Source organism: Ceratosolen solmsi, unplaced genomic scaffold (genome assembly GCF_000503995.2).
Source record: "Ceratosolen solmsi marchali unplaced genomic scaffold, CerSol_1.0 scaffold10, whole genome shotgun sequence".
Classification (NCBI taxonomy): Eukaryota; Metazoa; Arthropoda; class Insecta; order Hymenoptera; family Agaonidae; genus Ceratosolen; species Ceratosolen solmsi.
The window spans coordinates 18,197,135-18,220,325 of NW_011948412.1; the positions used below are offsets into that span (position 1 = coordinate 18,197,135).

The 23,191-nt window shown below is 25.2% G+C and overlaps 1 protein-coding gene across 1 annotated transcript in view; it reads left to right on the forward strand.

Moving 5' to 3' along the window:
• Window positions 1-4,311: 4,311 nt before the first annotated feature.
• Window positions 4,312-23,191, forward strand: part of Fas1 (fasciclin 1 Fas1 domain-containing) — a 98,820-nt gene continuing 79,940 nt past the window's right edge. Inside the window, exons 1-2 of the mRNA XM_011503836.1 lie at window positions 4,312-4,341; window positions 6,072-6,210. Of these exons, the coding sequence (XP_011502138.1) occupies window positions 4,312-4,341; window positions 6,072-6,210 (169 nt within the window). The remainder of the gene's footprint in view (window positions 4,342-6,071; window positions 6,211-23,191) is intronic.

Here is a 23,191-nt window from a genome sequence, read left to right on the forward strand (position 1 = left end):
CAATATATCAATTGGAATAAATAAGTAAACATTAACAAATTGAAACTATTTAAATAAAAATCATTACTTTCTGTAACAAATTTAGATATTACATTGAAAATACTATTTATTTCATAATTTACATTAAACAAAACTAAAAAAATCTTAAATTAATAAAAAATTAAGGAATATTTTATCAATTCATTTATTTTGTTGAATTTTTGTCTAGATTATTTACCAATTAATATACAACTTTTTATACGACAGTTATAAATAAACAATTGTTACGGATTGCAGTAATTTCTAAGCAAAATAAAAAGTAGGAGAGGTATGAGCGGGCGAGCATTTGTTTTGTAAAAACTGACTAACGAATTCAAAGAATACTATACAGAAAAACTCGAATATACTACTATAATTTCAAAAGTAATAACAAATGAACTCTACGAGACTATGCCCTGTTTACGTCACGACAAATATTAGCATAGCAACGATCACCTCTACTATTTCAACGCAGCTTGTTTATACAAGAATATTTAAGGAGCTGCACATGACGGTCTCATCCTCTTACTAGTTCAATCAAGCAATCATCAAGATCAAATTATTGTTCTACAAGTTAACGCCATTTACACAGAGATCGCCTTAAATTCACACAAATCGTTTTCTTACAAGTCAAATACCATTTATATAGAGGTCACATCCAATACACAACGATCTATCTCCACACAAGTAAGCTACGCTATTACACACGTCCTTACGTACCGTCAATACAACTGAAATCGACTCCACACACGTAAGCTACGCTATTACACACGTTCTTACGTACCATCAATGCAACTGAGATTGACTCCACACACGTCCTTACGTATCAATACAACTGAAATCGACTTCACGCACGTAAGCTACGCTATTACAGACTCCGTGAACTAAGTAAGAAGCAATACCAAAACCACGGCATCATTGCCATTCATCAGTGACGTCATACACCAACACACCACTCAAGCCTCTCCAACTCATCGGTAGCGGCAAAGGCGGCATCAATTCTCCTCAACAGTGACGTTACATACCAACTCCACCACCCAGGCCTCTCCAGCGTATCGGTAGCGGCAATCGGTGGCGTCAATTACGCACCATACCACAAGAATACACTTATAAGATTATCATCACTCATATTACCTGAAGAAACTCTCACCTATTTATTCTATCGTACACTCATTCGATATTCATAGATTATTAACTATTCATTATTTATTATATTCAATAAAAGGGAAAATCAACTTATATAAAGGCAGTATTGAATTATTGCATTGTCCATTCCACTTGCCAGCAAGCCTCCCTTCACCATCTCAGGGAAGCATTTTTAGTATGATCTCAGACAACAATAAATTTTCCATATGTATTTTAATAAAATTAATTATATTATTTTTTGCAAATTTGTAGCTATTCAATAAGATTCAATAATCGTCGTAAGATTCACGATTCAAAAAATTTAATGTCGATTTTGAATGAAAAATGAAAATAATATAATTTGTAAGATTAAAAAAATATTCAATAATTTTATTGGATTGTATTTTAAAAAATTTAATATTCATTTGAAATATTTCATAAATTAGTAATTAAGTACGGGTTGATGTAAAATTCATATCAAATAATGAATTGCACTAATTGTCTGATATTAAAGCAAAGAAATGAAATTCTCGTTTAATGTCATCCAAGTATATTGTAAACCAAAATGTGTGCACAAATTTAGAAAATTACAAATACCAATTAATTAGAATATTCATAAAAATCGTAATAATTTGATGTTAAATTTGGACTCGTGCATTTCTGTGACAGAAAATAAAGAAGTTATGAAAAATATTAAAAGCCCCTTTTTCTTGTTATCTACAGTAGATTCAAGATTAAAAATTAATTTTATAAATATTATTCACTGTATAACTAGATTACTAGATTTTGGCATTATTAAATCAAATAAATTTTATATGTTTATCTAGTTTTATTTACTTTAAATTTGAATAATTACATAAAAGTATCTTTTATTATTTTCTTTAAAAAAAAAAAAAAAATACATATGCATACACAAAGTAGTTATTTAGAATTCATACAACTTATTAAAATTGTTGTAAATACAATATTTTACATTATATAATTTAAAAATATTCATTTAAAAATTCTGATTCGTATTTATATAGTGTGTATATTTAATATTTTAATAAATTATGTTTAAGTTATAAATAAATATTTTAAAAGACATTAATAAATATGATGTGAATTAATATAGTTTTATCTATGTGACATAGAGTAAGTTTAAAGATTTATTTAATCGTTTTTATATACAAAGTCATTTGAATTAATATTAAAATTAAATAATAATTTAATATGATCAAGAAACATTTTTGCAATTTATGGAAAAATTTATTTAAATGAGTTTCTGTTACAATTACAACTATAGCACTTTATAAGCTGCGAAGACCTACATAAACATAACTGGTGAATAGTATACGAGATGAATTGGAATTCATACCAGTTACAGAAAAATACGAGAGTAAACAAATATGTTATTATATTAAAATTTAAGTATTCTTTTCTGATTGTAACTCATCATATTAGGAAATAAAGTGAAGAAATAATTTTTTCATTCTGTATTTAAATATATTCAATGAATAGCTATAATACAAATAAAAAAATTAAAAGTTTATAAGTTTATAAATTGAAAAAAATTAAATAAGAGGAAAATCTAAAGCAAATCATTGTAAGAACGATAAAAACAAAAAATTTGAGAAGATACAACAAAATTAAAAAAAACTAGATATGATGGAATAACTAAAAAGTAAGAGGTAATTGAAGAAGTACTTTCATACTTTACATTAGTAAAGTATAAAAAAATAAAAAATAATATATAAGAATACTTAATTACACATTATGTAATCCATTATATAATATATGCTTAAAGGAAAAAAATTGAAAAAGAATCATATTAAAACAAATAAGTCTATATATATAAATAAATAATATATTAAAATAGATTTATAATTATGTAAAATAAAAATAAAGGAATTATTATGATTAGAAGATTTGATAGAGTATTTATATAGAAATTTAATATTTTGAAATAATATTATAAAGTATATAATATTATTTGAAATAATAAAAATATACAGAATATGATATAATAAACTTAAAAGAAATTACCAATAAAAATGGTACGAAAATTATTCTTAATTTGAAAACTGCTTTGATTAAACCAATATATGGATAGAATATATTGGAAAATAAGAGAACAAATATATTTATGTCAATATATACACATATGTACACAAATGTGTGCATAAGCCCTCATATGTAACAGATAAAAAGATTATTAGAGTTGTAGAAAATATTGATCTGAATTCGTATGTATTGATATAGTAATAAAATTAACTCATGTTTGAATTAATTCTTATGATTGAGACTCATGTTTAAACAAAATAATAAATTGTGCAATATTATGCATACTATAAACATAAACAATAGAAAAAGTCTTTAGAAATATATGAAATAGAATTTACAATAAAGATATACATTTTAGAATAATATACATATATCATATAACATATAAACATAAAATATAAGAAATTACGTTTGTCATAATAATCATACTTAACAGATTTTTTTATAAATTTGTATAAATATAATATATATAAATGCCCATTTAGACTGATAGAATCGATGAATAAAAATGCATTTAAAATGGGATAAGTTTAGTCGACGATTAGCTTAGATGAGCTAATTCCCTCTAGTATTTATATAACCATGGAAATGAATTGATTTACTTATAGGAGTCGAATGAGTCTACGATAACGATCCTGATATATAATTAAAAGACCTCTGTAATGAATATATTTATATTCATAACTGATTTTATAAATCTTACCGCTATGAAAATTATTTGTTGTTTATTTTATTTTATTTTAAGTTTTATAAAGCTAAATGGTAATGTTGGGGTGTTTTCTTTATTTATATGAATGTTTAACATTCTGTTGTCTTCTATATTTATTTCGTAATCACATTAAATTATTATAGTTTATAATTGTTTATTATATTTAATTATTAATTTAAATTAATCCTGTTTAATATTATAAATAAATTAGAATTCAAGAATAAGTTTGTTCATTTAAGCAAATGTTTAATTTAGTCGACACAAATGAATTAATTTAATCTATCATTAATTGTATTTTTTCAGCGTATATCGCGCTTGAAGGGCTTACGCTTAATTTCAAATAAAAAACATAAAACTACAAGGCTTCGAATGAATCTAGGAATAATCGAATCTTGTATTATGCGAATTCAGCGATCATGTCTGTCATTTTACCGACTGCCTACTCGGTGAATCGTCATCTCAATTGAGAGTTTTTTATGTATTCGACCTGATATTAAAATATGATATTAAAATGTCAAACAATCCAAAGTGGATTGCTCGGCCCCTTTATATTTTTACGTATTATTTTGCTTTTGCGATCACTGTAAATAGCAAGCATCAATGCGACTAATTATATCTTCGTAATTAGCCAATCTTACTTTTGCAATAAAACAAGATTAATCTATAGATACTTGCAGTATTTTTCGCTTGAGAAGAAAAATAATTAAAAGAAATGAAAGTAAGAAATAAATACTTACGTGTCTGGGATCAGACTAAAAACCTCCCTATGATGGTGGGTGGAAGCTTGCTGGCAAGTGGAAGGGGCAATGCAATTATTCAATACTGCCTTTAATGTTAATAGTCTTTCCTTTTATTAAATATAATAAGTAATGAGTAGTTAATAATCTATGAATATAGGAATGAATATGTGATAGAATGAATATATTGGTGTTTCTTCAGTAGTAGTGGTGACGATGAGTCTGTGCGTCTGTTCTTGATAGTCTGGAGCGTGATTCCCCTTCTTCTTCGGTTTAGTGGACGTAGTGAGGAACTCGTGGTGGTAGGGGAAGTAAGTTAGTGCCGTCTTGGCAGCCGGTGAAGGGGTGAACTGTAGTGTACGAAGTGGTGGGAGAACGTCCGTGTGACGTCACAGCTTGTGCCTGTGAGCTCCACGGTAGTGGTGGTGTTGGCGCACGTTCTTGTACTCAATGCGAGCATAAATCGCGGTGCACAGGTAAAGGTAAGAAATAGCGTCGACGTTACTTACATGCGGGCGTAAATCGCGGTGTAAGGTACTATGCAAGAACGAACGTCGGCGTTGCTTGCACGTGGCGGCGGGAACTGCGTGAAGTGGTAGCAGTAACCGCGTGGCGAGGTAATATGCAAGAACGAGAGCCGGCGTTACTTGCACGTGGTGGCGGAAACTGTGTGATGAGCAGAGTGGCCATCCTGTCTTGCTGGGTGCTTGTAACTAGAACAAGTAGTAAGGAACGAGCGTCTGCGCTGCACGCGCTCATACCTCTCCCACTTTGTATTCCGCTTAAAACTGTTGTAATCCGTAACAATACGATATATCAGAAAATATCTACTTCAATTCATGTTGACTGTTCCATCATCAGTTATTATTATTATCTTTTAAATTTATGACAATTAATGAAAGGAGAATCATAAAGCTTTTATTTGAGCAATCAGTTGCGTTTGAGCTAGAAATAAATTTAAAGAAAATTGTTAATTTTTTATATTTTCTTTTTCAGAAAAATTGTATTTTATGCTTGCTTTTCTGATATTTATTCATTTTTACGAAGTTGAATCATTTGTTTATATTAATAAACTCTAATTGAATTCGATTCAAATACTTCGAATCAACTGATAAATGTCATAGACACAGTTGTGTATGTATACTTTTTGTTTTATATATTTACTGATTGATTTATATTTATAAAAGTAAATTGTACAAAAGAAATTAAAGTTTGACTGAATTGACTTCTGTGATCTGTAACTCATAATGTACTTCATTTTGTGCTCATGATTTTCATCATTTCGCAATTTATCTTTGTGTAATTTATATAGAGCACGAACATATCACTCTTTTTTGTTATAAAAGTTTCACTTTTTATTATATATTCAAATATATATCAATATATTTATAAGACTGTAATTGTACAACCATAATGAATAATTTTGTTTTTGTTGGCAGTTTTATCATCTATTAGAGAACAATCCAATTGCAAATAATACACTGATGCACAGGCACGTGACTGTCTTTGCACCGATTAATCAAGCGTTTCAGAGATATAAAGGAAGCACCGAGAACAATTTAGTCCTCTACCATATTTGTAAGTTTTTATTATCACGCAATATTTAAATAATAATTTTTTAAATTAACTTTGAATTACATTAAAAAAAAGTTTTATAATAGTAGCTTACTTAATCAATGAAATTTACATGTATTGGAAATTAATATAAAAATGTAGAAAATAATAAAAGAATTATGAAATTTATTATAATTTTTTAATACTGTTGAGTGTTTACGAAAATGTATTGTTGTACTCGAATTTATTTCGAGACAAAAGTTCGTAAAACATTTAATGAGATTATACAAGATCATTAGTGGGTATAAAAATGATTATTAAGTTACAAAATATACAAGAAAATATAATAGAATAAGGATTATCCAGTGCGCATTGAATTTAAGCAACATGAAAGTACAGATATGATTTTGAAAAACTACTATACTTTGTTACTATAATTTATCGGTTCGCTGTAATATATGTTGTAAATATAAATAACATTTTTATATTCGTTAGTGTGAGAATACACATTTTTTTAAACAAAGCTTAAGAATATTTTTAGAAAAGCAAATATTTTATAAATTTCGTGATTGCACTACTTAGAAAACTGAATTATATATATATATCGTAATAATAATAAAAATTTAATATTTTAACAAAATTACAGAATAAATTAAATATACATATTATTTTTATTATTGTTTATCACAATGCATTAAAAAAATGTCAATTTGTCTTTTTTAATCAGTATAAGTACACTTAGAAATCTTATAACTTATAGAGTGAATTATGCTCAGAGGAAAGTAATGAAAAAGCAAACTTTTCAAATTCTATTCAACTATACAATATATAGAAAATGCAAATATTTCAACGTATATGTTCAACGTAACTGATTGTATAACTGTTGCCCCAAAGTAGAACATACGTATTTATTATAGTACTTAATTACTTGTGTTCAAGTAATAAATGATAATAGAGGAATTATACGGCTGTAATTCCAATTAGTCATTAACCAATTACAATAAATATCTCTCGTATTATTTTATCGATAATATTATTATTATGAAATTCTGTTTATCAGATACTAATGTAAATAAATTGTTCTTTGCAATCCTTACAGATTGCATGCTTTGGAAAATCAGTTACTTTAAATCTTAATTCAAAAAACTTTATTAAGTTATTAATTAAAAAACATTTTGGTTCAGTTTCAATCTAAATGTGAAATCCATTCATAAATAGGAATAAAATAAAATATAGGTATATAATATTATATTTACCTAGTTACCTATTATATTTATTGATGTTTTCTTAATAAAATTGTTTTCTATATTTATCATCCATCCAAATGTAACGGACGTGACAGTACGAATTATAGATAAGCCTAGATGATTAATCTCTTTGACGAAATATTTAAAGAAACACAGTTAATAACTGTAGCTTCATGTAAGCTCATTTATTTCATTATCCTTCTATAAATAATTGAATGATATTCCTAGTCATTCACTTTTAAACTAATTTATTATTAATTATTAATTCTCCAATTACATTCCCGGTACAGACATTTCAATTAAATGAGAGTCTAAAACTAGTTAGAATTTGATATTCTCTCATCTTGTATAATTTATGCAAGGTGTGTTTAAATTAGGACTTTTTAGGTTCGGTTTTAATGGGACTTCGACATTAAAATCCAGTCCCTCAATGACAAATTAACTTCTTGTATTTTTAAAATATAGAATGTGGTATGGTATTTTATATGGAATATAATATATTGCATATATAAATACATTATAAAGAACATTGTAGTGTAGGTAATATAAAAATTAAATAATCGAAAAAAGTGTCTGAATTTTAAGTGTAAAGTTAAAAAGTCACAAAATTTGGAACATTATTTTATATTATTATGACATACTATTAGCTTTTTCTTAATGATTTTACTATATTTAATACATGTTATACTTCGCAAATATTATGAAATAAAGTTATAGTTAAAAGTTCATAAATTAAATTACCAATTTTTAGTTATTACGTGATTTTATTTTATAAGAAATTTATAAAAATACTGTCGAGTACATAAATAATCTTCTTATTTATTAATAAATTGACAAATTAAAAAAATTATTATTTTATTTATTCTCTCCTAAAGAAGTGTAATATATGAATTATGTAATACATCTAATAAATTTTTGACCCTCATGAGCAAATACCATAGTATAAGCGTTAATTTGATATTATTTTCTTCGTACCTGTTTCCTTTCATTTTAAGTACTTTCATTTTTTATCAAACGAAAGGAATAAAGGGTAATTTTTAATTTTATTTACATTGATCAAATATTTATTACTACAGCAAACATAAAGACTCATTTGATATTATATTTTATATCAAAATATTTGTTGATAAAATTGTGTATATCTAATTCATTAATATAAACATTTATTTTAAATTCAGGCAACGTATTTGAATGAATTTTAATTATAAAATACTATGCCTTATAGAACATCACCAAATAATAATTAATTTTTTTGTATAGTTTAATTTTATTACACCTAAGTCTGAAAGCGATTAAAAAAAATTAATGGAATTTAAATAATCACTCGTGTAAATTTATATCAAATTTATATTAAATCTTTAAGTCTAAATTGAAAATCACAAATATGCAGTATTAAGGTACTTAAGATTAAGATACATGTAGATCATTTTTACTTAAAATCAAACGTAAATAAAAATGTTAATCTTTATTATATTATTATTTTTATTTCATAATTTATTTGAATATTATAATGTGAACAGTAACTTAATTTTGATTATTTCTAAGATTAGTCATCAGACTTTAACATTTGAAATCTAAAGTTAAAATATTTCATTAATACTTAAAAATTTTCTTTTTAATATTTAACAATATTATTCTATATGAGTGCTTATAATTATTGTAGTCTAATATTACAAAAAGAATAAAATGCATTAAAGGGATAAAAAATATGTCAAAGAAAATAGAAGAAACTACTGTATAATTTGTATATAGTTTAATGAATTTGTAGGAATATTTTAAGTGTTCCTATATATTTTTAAAAGTTATATAAAATTGCAAAAGGTTAATAGTTTCAATTTATACAATTAATTCATAAACATATTCAGATAATTTTATGTGCATCGTAATTGATGTTTTATTTTAATATTGAGATAATAGAATTTACAAACATTCAATCTTTTTTTACAGTCGCAGATTAAAATATTTTCAGGCTCTTGTAAATGGCTGCTTACACCTAAATAATATTGTATAATCAGGATGAGCTTTTCCATTAAAAGAAAAAAAAGGAAAAAAAATCGATTATTTGTTCTTGAAAGTGAACAATTATTTAAATTTATAATTGTATGAATTCATAATAAAATTCGATTAGAATGGAACCTTATATACGTTTTGTTATACACCTTAATGTTTTATATTTCAAATATATAAGTAGTAGTATATATTTTTGAAACAATTTATGAATTTTACCATTTTCACACGTTAGCCTTTAGTAATTAAACAAGTATTTTGTGTAAATACAGAATTTATAATTTTGTATATATGCGAATATACGTATCGAATATATCGCCATTAAAATCAACAAGACAATTTAATTTCATATTCGGTACTATAAAAATGATCAGTAATTTATTATCATAGCTATCACGAGAATCGAACTTTCGTACACACGTGCCTTCAAAATCATCAAAAAATATATATTAAGATTTCATTACATTATAAAATATTAATATATAAATTCTGGTATTAAGTAGTAAAAGTAACGGTGCAGTCAGCCTCTTTGAGTAATATCAAGAAAGGCGTTTTAAAAACACATCGGTATGAGACTGGTGTCTTTGGTGTGAACGATTATTGGATTATTGGATAAGCTACCGGGGATAGTTTAAAATATTAGAATATGATAGACACGTGTAAAAGTTATACTGGGTATATTATTGAACCTTTGAATGTGTATTCATCATATATTATCGTGAATCTCTATAAATGCTATACATGTATAAATATTTGAAACATGATTTTTAAAATTGGAAATAATGAATAGATCCTATTTATTTAATAAATAAAATTACATAATCTTATTATCTATTATGATAATTTCTTAATTATTATAACTAGAAGATATTTGCAATAATAGATTGTCAGATGTACAAAAAATACTATAATGTAATAATTCTGTAATGAAAAAAGAAAATGTTCCCTCTTGAATAATTTTTTTAATTCAGTGAGTTGTCTTACTTTTATACTATAGCATATTATTTGCCTCAAAATTATTTCGTCATATGTATATTAAAATTGGTAATTGAGTGGGAGTAAAAAAGAGAAGTAAATTGAGTAAAAAGAAGAATTAGTAGAAAGAAAGAAAGTGAGTGGATGGAAGAGTAAAAGAATAGTGTGAGAAAATTTGAGTTTTTTCTGTAAAAATTCTACGGAAGTGATAGAGTATTATGCTGGATACATCGAGGGAACCACAGATTTCAATATCTCCTTTAGGTTGAGATTGTACTATCAATTGATAGGAGCTTCGTACGAAAATCGAAGAATCGTCGATTAAAGTATATATACGTGGCTGAACTTTATTCCATCTCAAGGTGATTCACCGACTATAGCAAAGAAATTTTATCAATGATAATCAGATTCATTCTAATACATAGTAGTTCGGAAACAGTTTTTCTTTATAGCCATGTATGTCTCACGCTTTTATTTTTCTTTATTTTTTTATTATTCTTCCTTTATAGTATTGATTTATTTTATGTACTAATTGTTTTTTAGTAAACTACTTCAAGAAAAAAGAGGTATTAGCCTAATTTAACTATGAATTTTAAATTAAACAAGTTTTTAATTATCCACTTGATAAAGTTAATTGTCGAAATTATATGTACTGATTTATAATATCGATTATGATTTTACTTGGAAACGAATACTAAAATTATTTTTATTCGTAGTTTATTATTACATATATATACAGAAAATTGTAATCATTTCAATAGAGTTCTTAATACATATTTCTTATATGAATTTATAATTGGTAATATACAAATAATTCTATTTCGACTTTTCTATAAATATCGATATAATCTTATTGCTCACCTCTAATATATTCAACACTAACATATTTTAACATAATAAGTATTAGTAATTAAAGAAGAGGATCCACAGTTTCTGATATAACAGATTATGTAATAGTAAATAAAAGATAATTATAAAATAGATAACTTTTGTTTTTCTATAAGAAACTGGGAAGGTATGGTATGTAGACAGCTATTATTGATTAAAAAAATTTTGTATATATGAGAAAGTGTATAGCACATATTATTTATTAATTTTTTTTGTTTCGCAAATAAATTACAATGAATGTAATAACTTGTACAAATCAGAAATTTAGTAAAATAAATATTTAATCAAATTATTTTAGTTAAAAAATTACATTTTAATTAATAAAAAAGAAAATTCTTTTATTACTGAAAATTTTTATTTAAATACAATATAATAATCAATTAATAGGCACAAAAAAATTATTATACTCATATATTTTAATAGTGGCAAAGGGTTGTCTTTCCTTATTAGATATTAATTTTAGTTCAAAATTCGCTACAGACTTATCAACGAAGTTCTAGTTCTACTTATTACAAGGTTTAGTGAAGGTAAATTTATGAGCTGTTCAGAAGATGATCGGATTTTAACGTAAAATAAACTTGATATGTTTGAGATAAATTAAGTTTTAATAAAGCATAAAATTATCTTTTTAATAAATAAAAATAAATGAAATGAAATATAGATATGACATAAATAAAAATAAAATGATAAAAATAAATTCAATTACGAAAAGTACGAAAATTCGAGAATACAGTAATTAAAAACAGTAAATATAATAATAAAGTACTATGTTCGTAAAGTCTTTGTAGTACAATAAATTACAATTATAATATAGTATGGTTAAAACTTTTAATAGATTTTCTAAATATTCATCATATATACTAATGATTAACATTAGTATTATAGTTCTAGGGAATTATGTTCCTTTTAATAATACCGTTTTTTACTAATATACAAAGTTTTTTTTCATCTACTGTTCACATACATGTATATACAACTTTTAATATTCAATTAAAAACTACATTATTACTAGTTTTTTTTTTAATTTGTAGTATTATATTTTTATGAAAGAAGAATATATTTTATTTAAGTATCCAAGGAACTTCTAAATTATTTCATTATCTATACAATCTTTCAAATGTTTTATTAAATACAAAAAATTTAGATTAAGAAAAGCTTTTTAAGTGTTGAACAAACAATGTTTAATAATTTTTGCATTGCATTAATATTTTGTATATTCTTCTTCGAATGAAGGGCAACAATATATCTAGCTGCTATAAAATAAAAAGGTCACCGAGATCTCGAAGCTGACTTCCAATCTAGTATTCAGTTTTTAAAATCTCTTTATAAAGGGAATGAATGAAAGTTTAAACGACTGTCTGGTTTTTATCTTGCTCAAACCATCCCCGACTTATCACTTAAGTTTTGTCGACACTTCTCTCATCTCTTATTTAGCGATTTTGTTGAAGGGATAAAGTTTCACAATTAGTCTCTCCATCCCAGGAGAAATGGGACACTCATAATTTTGCAGCTTACGTTCATCGAGGCCTTTTTTATGAATGACTATCAATTTAATTTATCATTTCCCGAAAAACATTATTATATTAAAAGTCAACTTAAGGGTTCGCATAATTGTGTTTAACGTTTTATAACTTTTCCTGTGCAAATGATTTATGATATGTTTTAATATGTTATCTTATTTCTTTCTAATTTATATAAGATGAAAAGAGATTTCAAAATGTCTTAAGTTAATTGAGTGCAATTTCATTTTAATAAAAAATTCGGTGGTAATGAACTAATTTGTAGATTAACGTTAGGCATTGCAGTGTTTCTAATTATCGTCTTTGTAAAATTATCAGTGGATTAGTTATAATATTTCATAAAATAATATGATATCTTATAAAATTGTTAAAATAATATTTAGCTTATAATTCAAGTTTATAAAAAAATTAAATGACAATTTCAGCGAGGGTACTATTAGTTAAGGGCTAACTTGTAATTCAAGTAATCTTATATTTCTAATTTAAATTCATTATAGCAGTACTAAATCATAAAATGTACTTGAAAAAATTTAAAGTATATAAATGTATTTAAATAACTGTATACGTATAATTGTATCTTATTAACAACTCATTAAATATTTTAAACGACAAGTTTAAAATAGTTACAGTAAATTAGTAATACTTGAATATTAACAGATATTGTTTAAATTAATTAGATCATTTATTTATAAAAATGAAGGTATGTTAGTATTTAATTATAAGATAATAAAAAACATGATTATACATAATTAATATATTTGTGAAAGTATGGTTGTTCGGCATTAACGCAATTCCACGAATTTAAGACAAAGTGGGTCATACGCACTGTACGGCTCACGGCACACGCACTCGGGCGAATGTTTATAAACAAAACTCGGCGAGTCCGAGCAAGTTTTACGACATGAAATCTAATATACTATAAGATCACACAAAGGAAGAACGCCTACGAAACTTCTAAAAGCTTCATTTTCTAATGCCACAAAAAAGTTGTCGGTATAGCGATAAGCGGCGACACTGTTGTCGGCGTTGCATCCTGCTGCATTTTTATTTAAGGGCAGCTCGCCTGGCGATATTCATTGTAATCCTTCTTCACGCACATTTAACTATAATTGCCGCTCAGTGTTTAGTATATACTCTGACGACGACGCGTGACCATAAATTCGGCAGCCTAGTAAATAATATACCTGTACATTATTAAAAGGAAATTGGCAGATTTAGTAGTGATTTACAGTGAAGCCAATTGGAACGCAGCAACTAACACACTTTGTCTGCAGCTCACAAGATTTATTTTTTATATTAATAAATAAGCTAGTCACACCTCGCACAAGAATAAAACGGGCAATTTTACATTCTCTCGATCGAACCAACACTTCGACCCCGTACAGGCCCACAAGAGTCAATCGGGCAAATTTACGGTCTCTCTCTCTCTCGAACCAACGCTTTGACGCAATTCGTCAAGCACATTACCAAGACGAGACAACAATATATTGAATAATCGACTACAATTGTATTTCATTAAGTTTTTCAAGAGCACGAAAACTTATCATTAATTACTCTTGTGTGTGACTAGCCCTTCTACTGCCCCCATAAATAATTAAAGACACAATTGATTACTTAATATATGCCATTAAACATCTTACACCATATCAAGTATAGTTATTCCATATATCAAACATACTTGATTCAAACACCATTTTCTCATGCTACTTCATGAGCATGATTGACTGACTACACCTGCTGATATTTACAACATCAGCATTACCTCAAGTTCAAGATACACAGTCATATCCATAGAATCTATAATAATCAAGAATGCAAGGACACACCCTCATTACTACAATAGAATTGTTATCATCATTACTTCTTACTAAAATCATTACTTCTCTATCCACAACATTGCAATATTATTATAATTATTAACAAATAATAAACATTGTTTTACTGAATACATCATATTTTTCAGCCTTGTCACTTATTATTTCCTTTAAAGTTATCCTGACGAGAGACTAATCCACTGAACTATTGAATTGGTAGTTCGAGCCATAAACTAAACCTTTAAAATCGAACAATGGTGTATATATATTTGTATTTGTACATATAATGGATAAACTACAGCTTGTACTTAATATCAGTAATATTAAACCAAACAATATATGTTGAAAGTTTGTGTTTGTTTTTTACTTTGTATTTAGCCTTATACATGAAACTACGTTTTCACATAGTAGATTCATGTCTACATTCATATTTTACTCGATAAAATATCGAATATTATAGGAATAAATGGAACTAGAAATAATATGAATTTGTATTATTTATATAATATAAAATGATAAGGTCCAATTAATATCTTTGCTACTGCAGAGCCTAGGTAAGATGTTTTAATCTTCATATAGTATTGTTCTTTTTTTCTAATAAGCACAAATAAATTTATATGAAGTTTTCAATAATTAAATAACATCAAAATATACAATAATTATTGAAATTACATTCAAGTTCCCCTTATTGCTGTTCTTCTTCATATTATTATGATTATTATGCTATTTTTATTTTTTATATTCAAATATAAAATAAAAGCTATCAGTATTATCGCAGCCACAATCACTATAAAAGTTTTGACCTTTGATAATTTGTATATAGATTTATAAAAACACTTTTTAATTTATCACATTATTACACATAGCGAATATTTTATTTGTTTAATTATGAAGTAATTTTATTATTGGTATTATCGATTTGATTATATTTTACAAATATCATACGAAGAATACATTTTCAGTTTTAAGAAAAACTTTACATATATTTAACTTTTTTTCATTTTAAATAATTATCGATAATGTTTGCATTAAACTAGTTTAAACATACTTCCTTCGGAAGTTTATAGTGGGTTTTTCTTTTTAATGTCAATAATACCCTAGTTCGATATTGATGAGAAAAGTTCTTATTTTATATAGACGATACAAATAAAGTTTTATAACGGAATTATACGCAAGTACAATAGCTATGTATAGTTATTTAATTATTCATTTTTGCTTCAGAAGTTCGAAAATCATACTGCAAATCGCAAACCGTATAAATATGGTAGCTTCGTTAACGAGCTCCAATGCTCTGTCAAGGTAATCGTAGGTACAATGCAGATGAGGTGTTGCGCGACGGTCCATACTTGAAATTCCCGAGACATTGTCAGGTCGGTATTTCACTCGGCTAAGTACGGTCGTTTATTTGTAGCACAGGATTTGTTGGCGCATCAATTTGCTTGGCTGTATTTATATTTGCTCTTTCGAGTTACATTGAATAAACAATGTGTGAAGAGGAAGTATGGGTATGAGAGCGCGTTATGTGGCGTCGATGGTTTTAGAGAAATTGCTTTAAAATTTTATATAAATACTTAATTAAAAATTCTGACATAAAATCGTTATAATATCTGAAGGTACTTCAATAAATTATGCTTTTATATTTGGCGACTTAAAGCATTAGAAAATTACTTATAGTCAAAGGATTAAATAAATGAGTCTGAGAAAGTTTTAACATATTGCATAATTAACTATAATAGTAATAAGAATAACATTTTTATTCTCATTTATTTAAGTTTCCTTTTTCTGTTAACATATTTGGCACTGGAACTTATTGTGTGCAATATACGTATATATACGTATATATACAAGCATGCAAGCTGTTAATGAATAATGAATAACATTACTTTATAATATATTTTATCTATATAAATATAATATTAATCATAATTGAAAAATATAATTTTATTTTATATTTAGAAAAAGCTTTTTATGAACACATCTTGAAAGGACAATGTTGTCTACTATTTATGGTAGGGTGACACCGCACATTATTTTTTGCCGGTGCAATTTTGTCCGCCATTTATGATGAAGCATCATTAAAAAAAAAACTCTTGAAATAAATCATTTTTAAAGTGAACAGTATTGTCGCTAACGTTAGAAGTAGTATAAGAAAAAGAAATATGGACGTTAATGCAAGCTAGCGAAAAAATTTTTCTTTTTCACAATCATTAGGTTCCATTGGCTTTTATAAATGAATTCCTCGTTTTCTATGTATTATAAGTTTATATATTTATTCATTACACAAATCAAAATCTCATATTTTCATTAAATAATTTATTGCGAACGCAACAAGTGTATACAGCATCGATTAATATTTTAAAGAAAAATACATGCTGTGAATTATTTAGCCGAGAGCATGAAATAAATTCTTTGACTAAATCCTTCATGCATACGTTAGACGATACGAGCACTTTTATAGTAAAAATATTACAGTAAATATAAAATTTCATTGAATAATGACATTTATAATAGAAATTCCTTGCCAGAATAAAATTAAAATTTTTAATTTCAAATTAAAATGCTGGAATAATTAACTGAAACATATACTGTTGAATTTTCAACTCCTGAATTTTCAAAGTAATAGTTCTGTTGGATAATCCCAGATAATTCAAGAAGTTCCTAAAGAATTGTCAATGATTGTCGCTATTTCCCCCAGGAGCTTTCTATGGCACTTAGAAAATTTTCTTTATTTTGCATTGTGAAAATTCGCACTCTCCCATTTCAGTTGAAGACCGAAATCAATCTGAGTGAAAGATTTCTTACCTGCCAATCTCTTCTATTCTTTTTTACTTTGTATAGAAACACATTTTCTTGAATACATTCGCTTACACCCCATCTCTCCACGCAACCATCGCACGTACTCTGACTTATAATTTACCTCGATTGGAAATTCAATTATACAGAATAATAGTTAATCCAACATAGTAATATTAAAATCGATTATATGATTTTAAATAAGATTGAAATAGTGGAAATCGTTGATGATAAAATATGATGATTAATTACAAAATTATGATAAAATAAATATATCATATTTATAAATTTATTTATTGACATTAATTCTAAATGATTTTTATAATTTTGAATTAAAACCTTAGTGGTATATTCGTTATTTATTAGTTTCCTTCTTTTCAACTATTATTCTGTGTGAAAATTTGAAAATGTTGTGTATTATTTCTTATTATTTTTACACGATATTCGTAGTATATTATAATTTCGTACAAAAATAGAATCTTTTCGTTCATAAGTATAGAATAATATTATCATATATTTTTTATACAATTATGAAAATATTTTTTGTTATTCTTTTTTATATTATTCTATTATATGCAATTATTAGTTAATTTAATGTTTTCTAAAAACTACACATATACTTGTGCTTTTGTTGTCTTTTTAAATCAGTAGGATATCAAAAATTTTGTCAGTGGTGAGCAAGTGCCATCAATTTCATATTTGTCAATAAATTATTTAAAAGTTCAACAAGCGCTCGAGTTTTGTGAGAAGTAAAAGAGGTGCACTACGTTCTTAATGCTACTACATGCTCGATCATCAGGTGCACCTGGAAGTTTATACTGATGATGCTTATCCTGGACATACGATTGATTTCTGATTCTGAAAGATACTGGCCAATACATATGAGACAAGGTTTCAACAATGTTTAATTGAAAAAATTTTTAATTAAGTAGACAATCATCTATCTTTTAAAATTTTTCATTTCATTCATTTTTTCGATATTAAAAGGTTTATTATATATAACACAGACATTATAAATATAAGAGACGTCTTTGTTAGAAATGTTCAGCTAATTTTTCCCATTTAAAAAATGGTTTGTAAAAGGAAGCTCTGATTGAGACTTGGGTTTTTTTTCAAATTCGTCACACAAAATTATATATTAGACCATAGCGTAGACGAAAATTTTTTCATTCATACAGGACAAAATGTATGTTAGATTTTTATTTATTTAGGTCATTTGAAAGTGAGTTGAAATGTAGAGATGAAAAAGATCTTTGATATTTATCTATCATCTATTTACTTTACAAGAGTTTATAGTTAGTGACAGGTATAGCGGATCAATATAGCGGATTTAGTTAAGGAAAGGTAAAGTACCATATCAAATTCGTGAAGATGTTAGCTATAAGCTTTTCTCGGCGGATAATCGTTCTAGAATTATTTATTTATTTTATTTGATCACTTTTTTTGATATCACTAATGCAGCGAAATTTTTTTTGTGTCACAAATACAGTTCCAGGAACTAAACGTAAAGTTTTGAATAAAGTTTTAAAAACTTTACTAAAAAAGGTTACTTGCGGAATAGAGTAAGGTAAAATGCGACTATATTAAGAGAATAAAGAAATACAAGCATCATAAAAGAAATGTTTACGTTACTCTATAAAGTTAATAAAAGTAATAAAATTAATGATATTTAAATCTCCAAGGAAATTTTTGTGCTATTACTACCGTAATAATGAATTATTTCTAACTTTCAGTCTGCTATACTTTATATTATAATGTACTATTCTTATATTGAAAAATTTTTAATAATATTGTTTGTGTATTTGAATAGGTATTAAAAAAATATTTTTCAATATGAATCGAAGATAATAAATAATATAAATTAACTGAGGATTTTAAAAAAATAGTGAAAAATAGACAAATGTGTGGCATGCAGATTTGATTCATCTATGCAAAATAATTGCCTTTGTAACCAATTATAGTTTTGTCGAATAGAAATAAAGATATTAAGATATTTTGTTTAATTTTGACTACGTGACAGGTCAAAAGATTTGGATGAATAATAATGACAGAATCTTAAATGATTTACCAGAGGACATGACAAAAAATTTCTCTATGTATTAAATAACAAAAAAAAAACCTTATATAGAAGTAAACTGATTGAACGTTTTAAGGTTCTCTCCTTCATTTTTGTAGAGAATGAACCATTATTATGTATTAACCATTTCAAAGCGAAGCTTAGTGAATCTTGATGACAATTTAATAAAACTTATTTAATGAAAATAATTTTATTTAAAGTTAATAATATATTTCAATAAAAATACGATGCGAAATAAACTTAAACTAAATCATTATTTAGAATCTTTAGAAAATATTGCTAACATTATAGGATAAAAGAGGAAAAATTAAAACAAAATACTTTTTACCGTCGAAAGATTATTTTAAACCTGTAATTACTTGTTAATGTGTATCAAATGTTTATTTTATAACTATAATTAAAGGAGCAAATCAAAGGAAATATATAAATTGTTCGTTAATTATTTTTAAATATGATGACATTATGATTAAATATTAGATTATCAAATATTTATTATTAAATTTATCAAAATATCATTTAATATTCAAGTTTATATTTATTTATTTATTTTCGCTAGTTTTTTTCTTTTAAGAAATATTAAATACTTGATCATTTCTAACCCAATTTAGACACCAGTTTATTATAATTGAATTTATTTTATACATCAATCTTTGAATTAATTAAAATAAAATATTTTAAAAAGTAAATTTTATAATTTTCTAGAAGGAATAAAATATTTGACGGATTTATATTAATAATCATAATTAAAATATACATTAATTTTATATATATTTATCTATTGTTAATACGCATCACATGTATTATTACACGTATTAGGACCATAATTATTTATGAACACGAAAAAATTTGTTTAATTTATAGTTATTTTTCTATTCCTAATAAATGAAATTATATTTTTTCATTTCACATTATTTATATTTGAAATATAATAATGTCAACTTTAAAATGAATTAAACGATCTGCATTATAGCTTGTAAAGAAATATTGTAGTTATAACACGAATAAAAAATTTTTTATTTATCTTGCGAGTGATAAATTATTTAAATTTAAATTTATCATAAATGAATACAAATTTATATAAAATAATATAAAATTTCATTGATTAAAAAGAAAGTATGCGAATAAACTAAAATTTTCTTATAATTTATTTATAAAATATATTTTGTTTAATGTATAAACTATCAATTGTTTGATATAACATATTAAAATAATGTAATCCAATATTATAATTGTTCTTTTATATTTCTTATATATACTGTCATAAAAAAATATTCTATAAAATTGTATATGCACTTTTGTATTAATACATTCAAAATTAATTTACGTATTGATGAATGAATGTATATATTCTGTATTGTATGTTCTATAATGATAAATAATTTATTCTAGATTTTCTCGATCTTCAAATTTCTCATAAATATTTCGAATAGCATTAAAAGCGAATTAGCTGGTAATCGATATGAATTGAGATTTAAAATTTTGCCAATAATTACGACTCTTATTGATATTCTATTATATCGGTTATTACACATGCAAGCAATTTGTCTATTTTCATTAATACAACTGGAAATCTTAATCCTTTCATATGAAGTTCCATGCTTTCAGGTCGTTGCTTCTTAAATATCGGTAATCTGGCTTACGTTTTTCACAGTTCACCTCCTCAGGAACCTAGGCAACTGGAAAAATCTGCACGCACGAAAGGATCCATACATGACAATACTATAATCTCTGCAGATGTTTGACAACAATGCTGCAATCGAAGATGTACATCATTCGGATATATTTTCTCAAGTGGACCATCCCATTCGATTACCTGTGCAGATTATTGCATTGTTGCTTTAGATTTGATGTCATTGAATTAAATTGTTCGATGCAGATTGTTGAATATAAATATATAAATCATTTGTTATTTCAATATGTCTAGGGTTTATTTATATTACTGCATGCGTAATATTATAATATCAGTAATTAAACTTGGTTTGTTCATAGAGTAAGCATTTATCTTATGCAATATTGAATATCCAATGAATGTAAATATTAGCAATATTTATGTTTATTTGAATGTTTGGCTTTCATTATTCTACGTTATAAAAATGTTGCTCCGTTCCATATTAAACATACCTTATGTTTAATATGTACTTAGTATCTTTTCATATAAAATTATGCAAAACAACAATAAAATTGCTTTTACCTTAATAATTCATTAATCAGTTATTTTTTACATTATATGAAATAATTTTCATTTACAATCGTTGTATGCAATCTTCTATTTTTTTTAACCACCTCGTACAAGTTTCGGTTAATCGGAAATTCGAATATATTGATTGCTTTAGAAATTCATATAAACAATCCTAATATTTTACGAGTGTTGCATTTTTGTGAAATATAATATTATATAGATTATTATAGAAATACTTTAAGGCTTAAAATCTAAATTTATAATCCTATGTAAATAGTCTTTCTTTTAATATACCATCATAGATGTTGACGATGGTTTGACTAGAGTTTAAAAGCAAAAGCAAATATTAAATCATAAAGTATACTTTAATGTAATCCCATAAATAAGGAAAAACATAATATATTCATTTCATAAGGAAATACTTGTCAACACTACGTAGAGATTAATTTTTAATCAATTCTAAAGACGTTATGAGTTTATAATATATTATATTATATTACTTTTGGAATATGTTTGTAAATTTGGAAAAACAGTCCATTGTAATAATGATGTACAAATTATTGAAACTTTGCTCTAATGCATGACATCTGAATTTTTTCAGATATACTAATATTATTTTATGACCAGAATTTATATTATAAATTAATAATTATTTTGAAATTATTATAACTATACATTATAAATGTATATCATGTTAACAAATTGTTGGTAGTAATTTATACAATAACAAAATTGATATATTCAATTATCCTTCCTGTTATTAATATACTTATATATTTTGGACATTAATACAAACTTACTTTTATAAATACATAGCTGTATCATTAATTAGTTAAAATTCTTCTAATAAATTATCTAACACATTTTAGATCTGTAATGCTAAATCATTTTTAAAGTTAGCCTATTTGTAAGTGTTACTTTCGGATGACCTGCAGCATTCTAATATGCGATCTAAAAATAATTCATTTGTATTTTTCTATTAATCTAAAAATACATAAAAAATGATAATATGTTTAATTGATAGAAAATTAAATGCATGATTAAAATTACCTCAACAATCTTTTCTTTTGTAATCTATTCATGGGTTTTGACTAAATTGGTAAAAATACGATAGATTTATGATGCAAGTGTATTATAGATTAACAAAAATTAAAGTTTATTATATTTAAATTTCGTATTTAATAGATCTTAATAAAGCATTTTTCTTTCAATAGAAGGCTTACCAAATAATTTTAATATTTAATATTTTAAAATTATTTTAATGAATCGTCAATATATTCTGATACTATGTAAGATTTTTTAGGAAAAATATTTTTTTTAATTTCATTAATTCAAAGAGAAAAAGATCAAATAAGATACAATACTTCAAATTGTTTTAAATAAAATATTTTGTATAAAATGAAAAATTATATATTATATAAAACCGTTGACATTTAATTCATTCAATAAATACTTGAAGCTTATAATATTGTAATACACACGGCTGTTACGTATTCATATAAAAC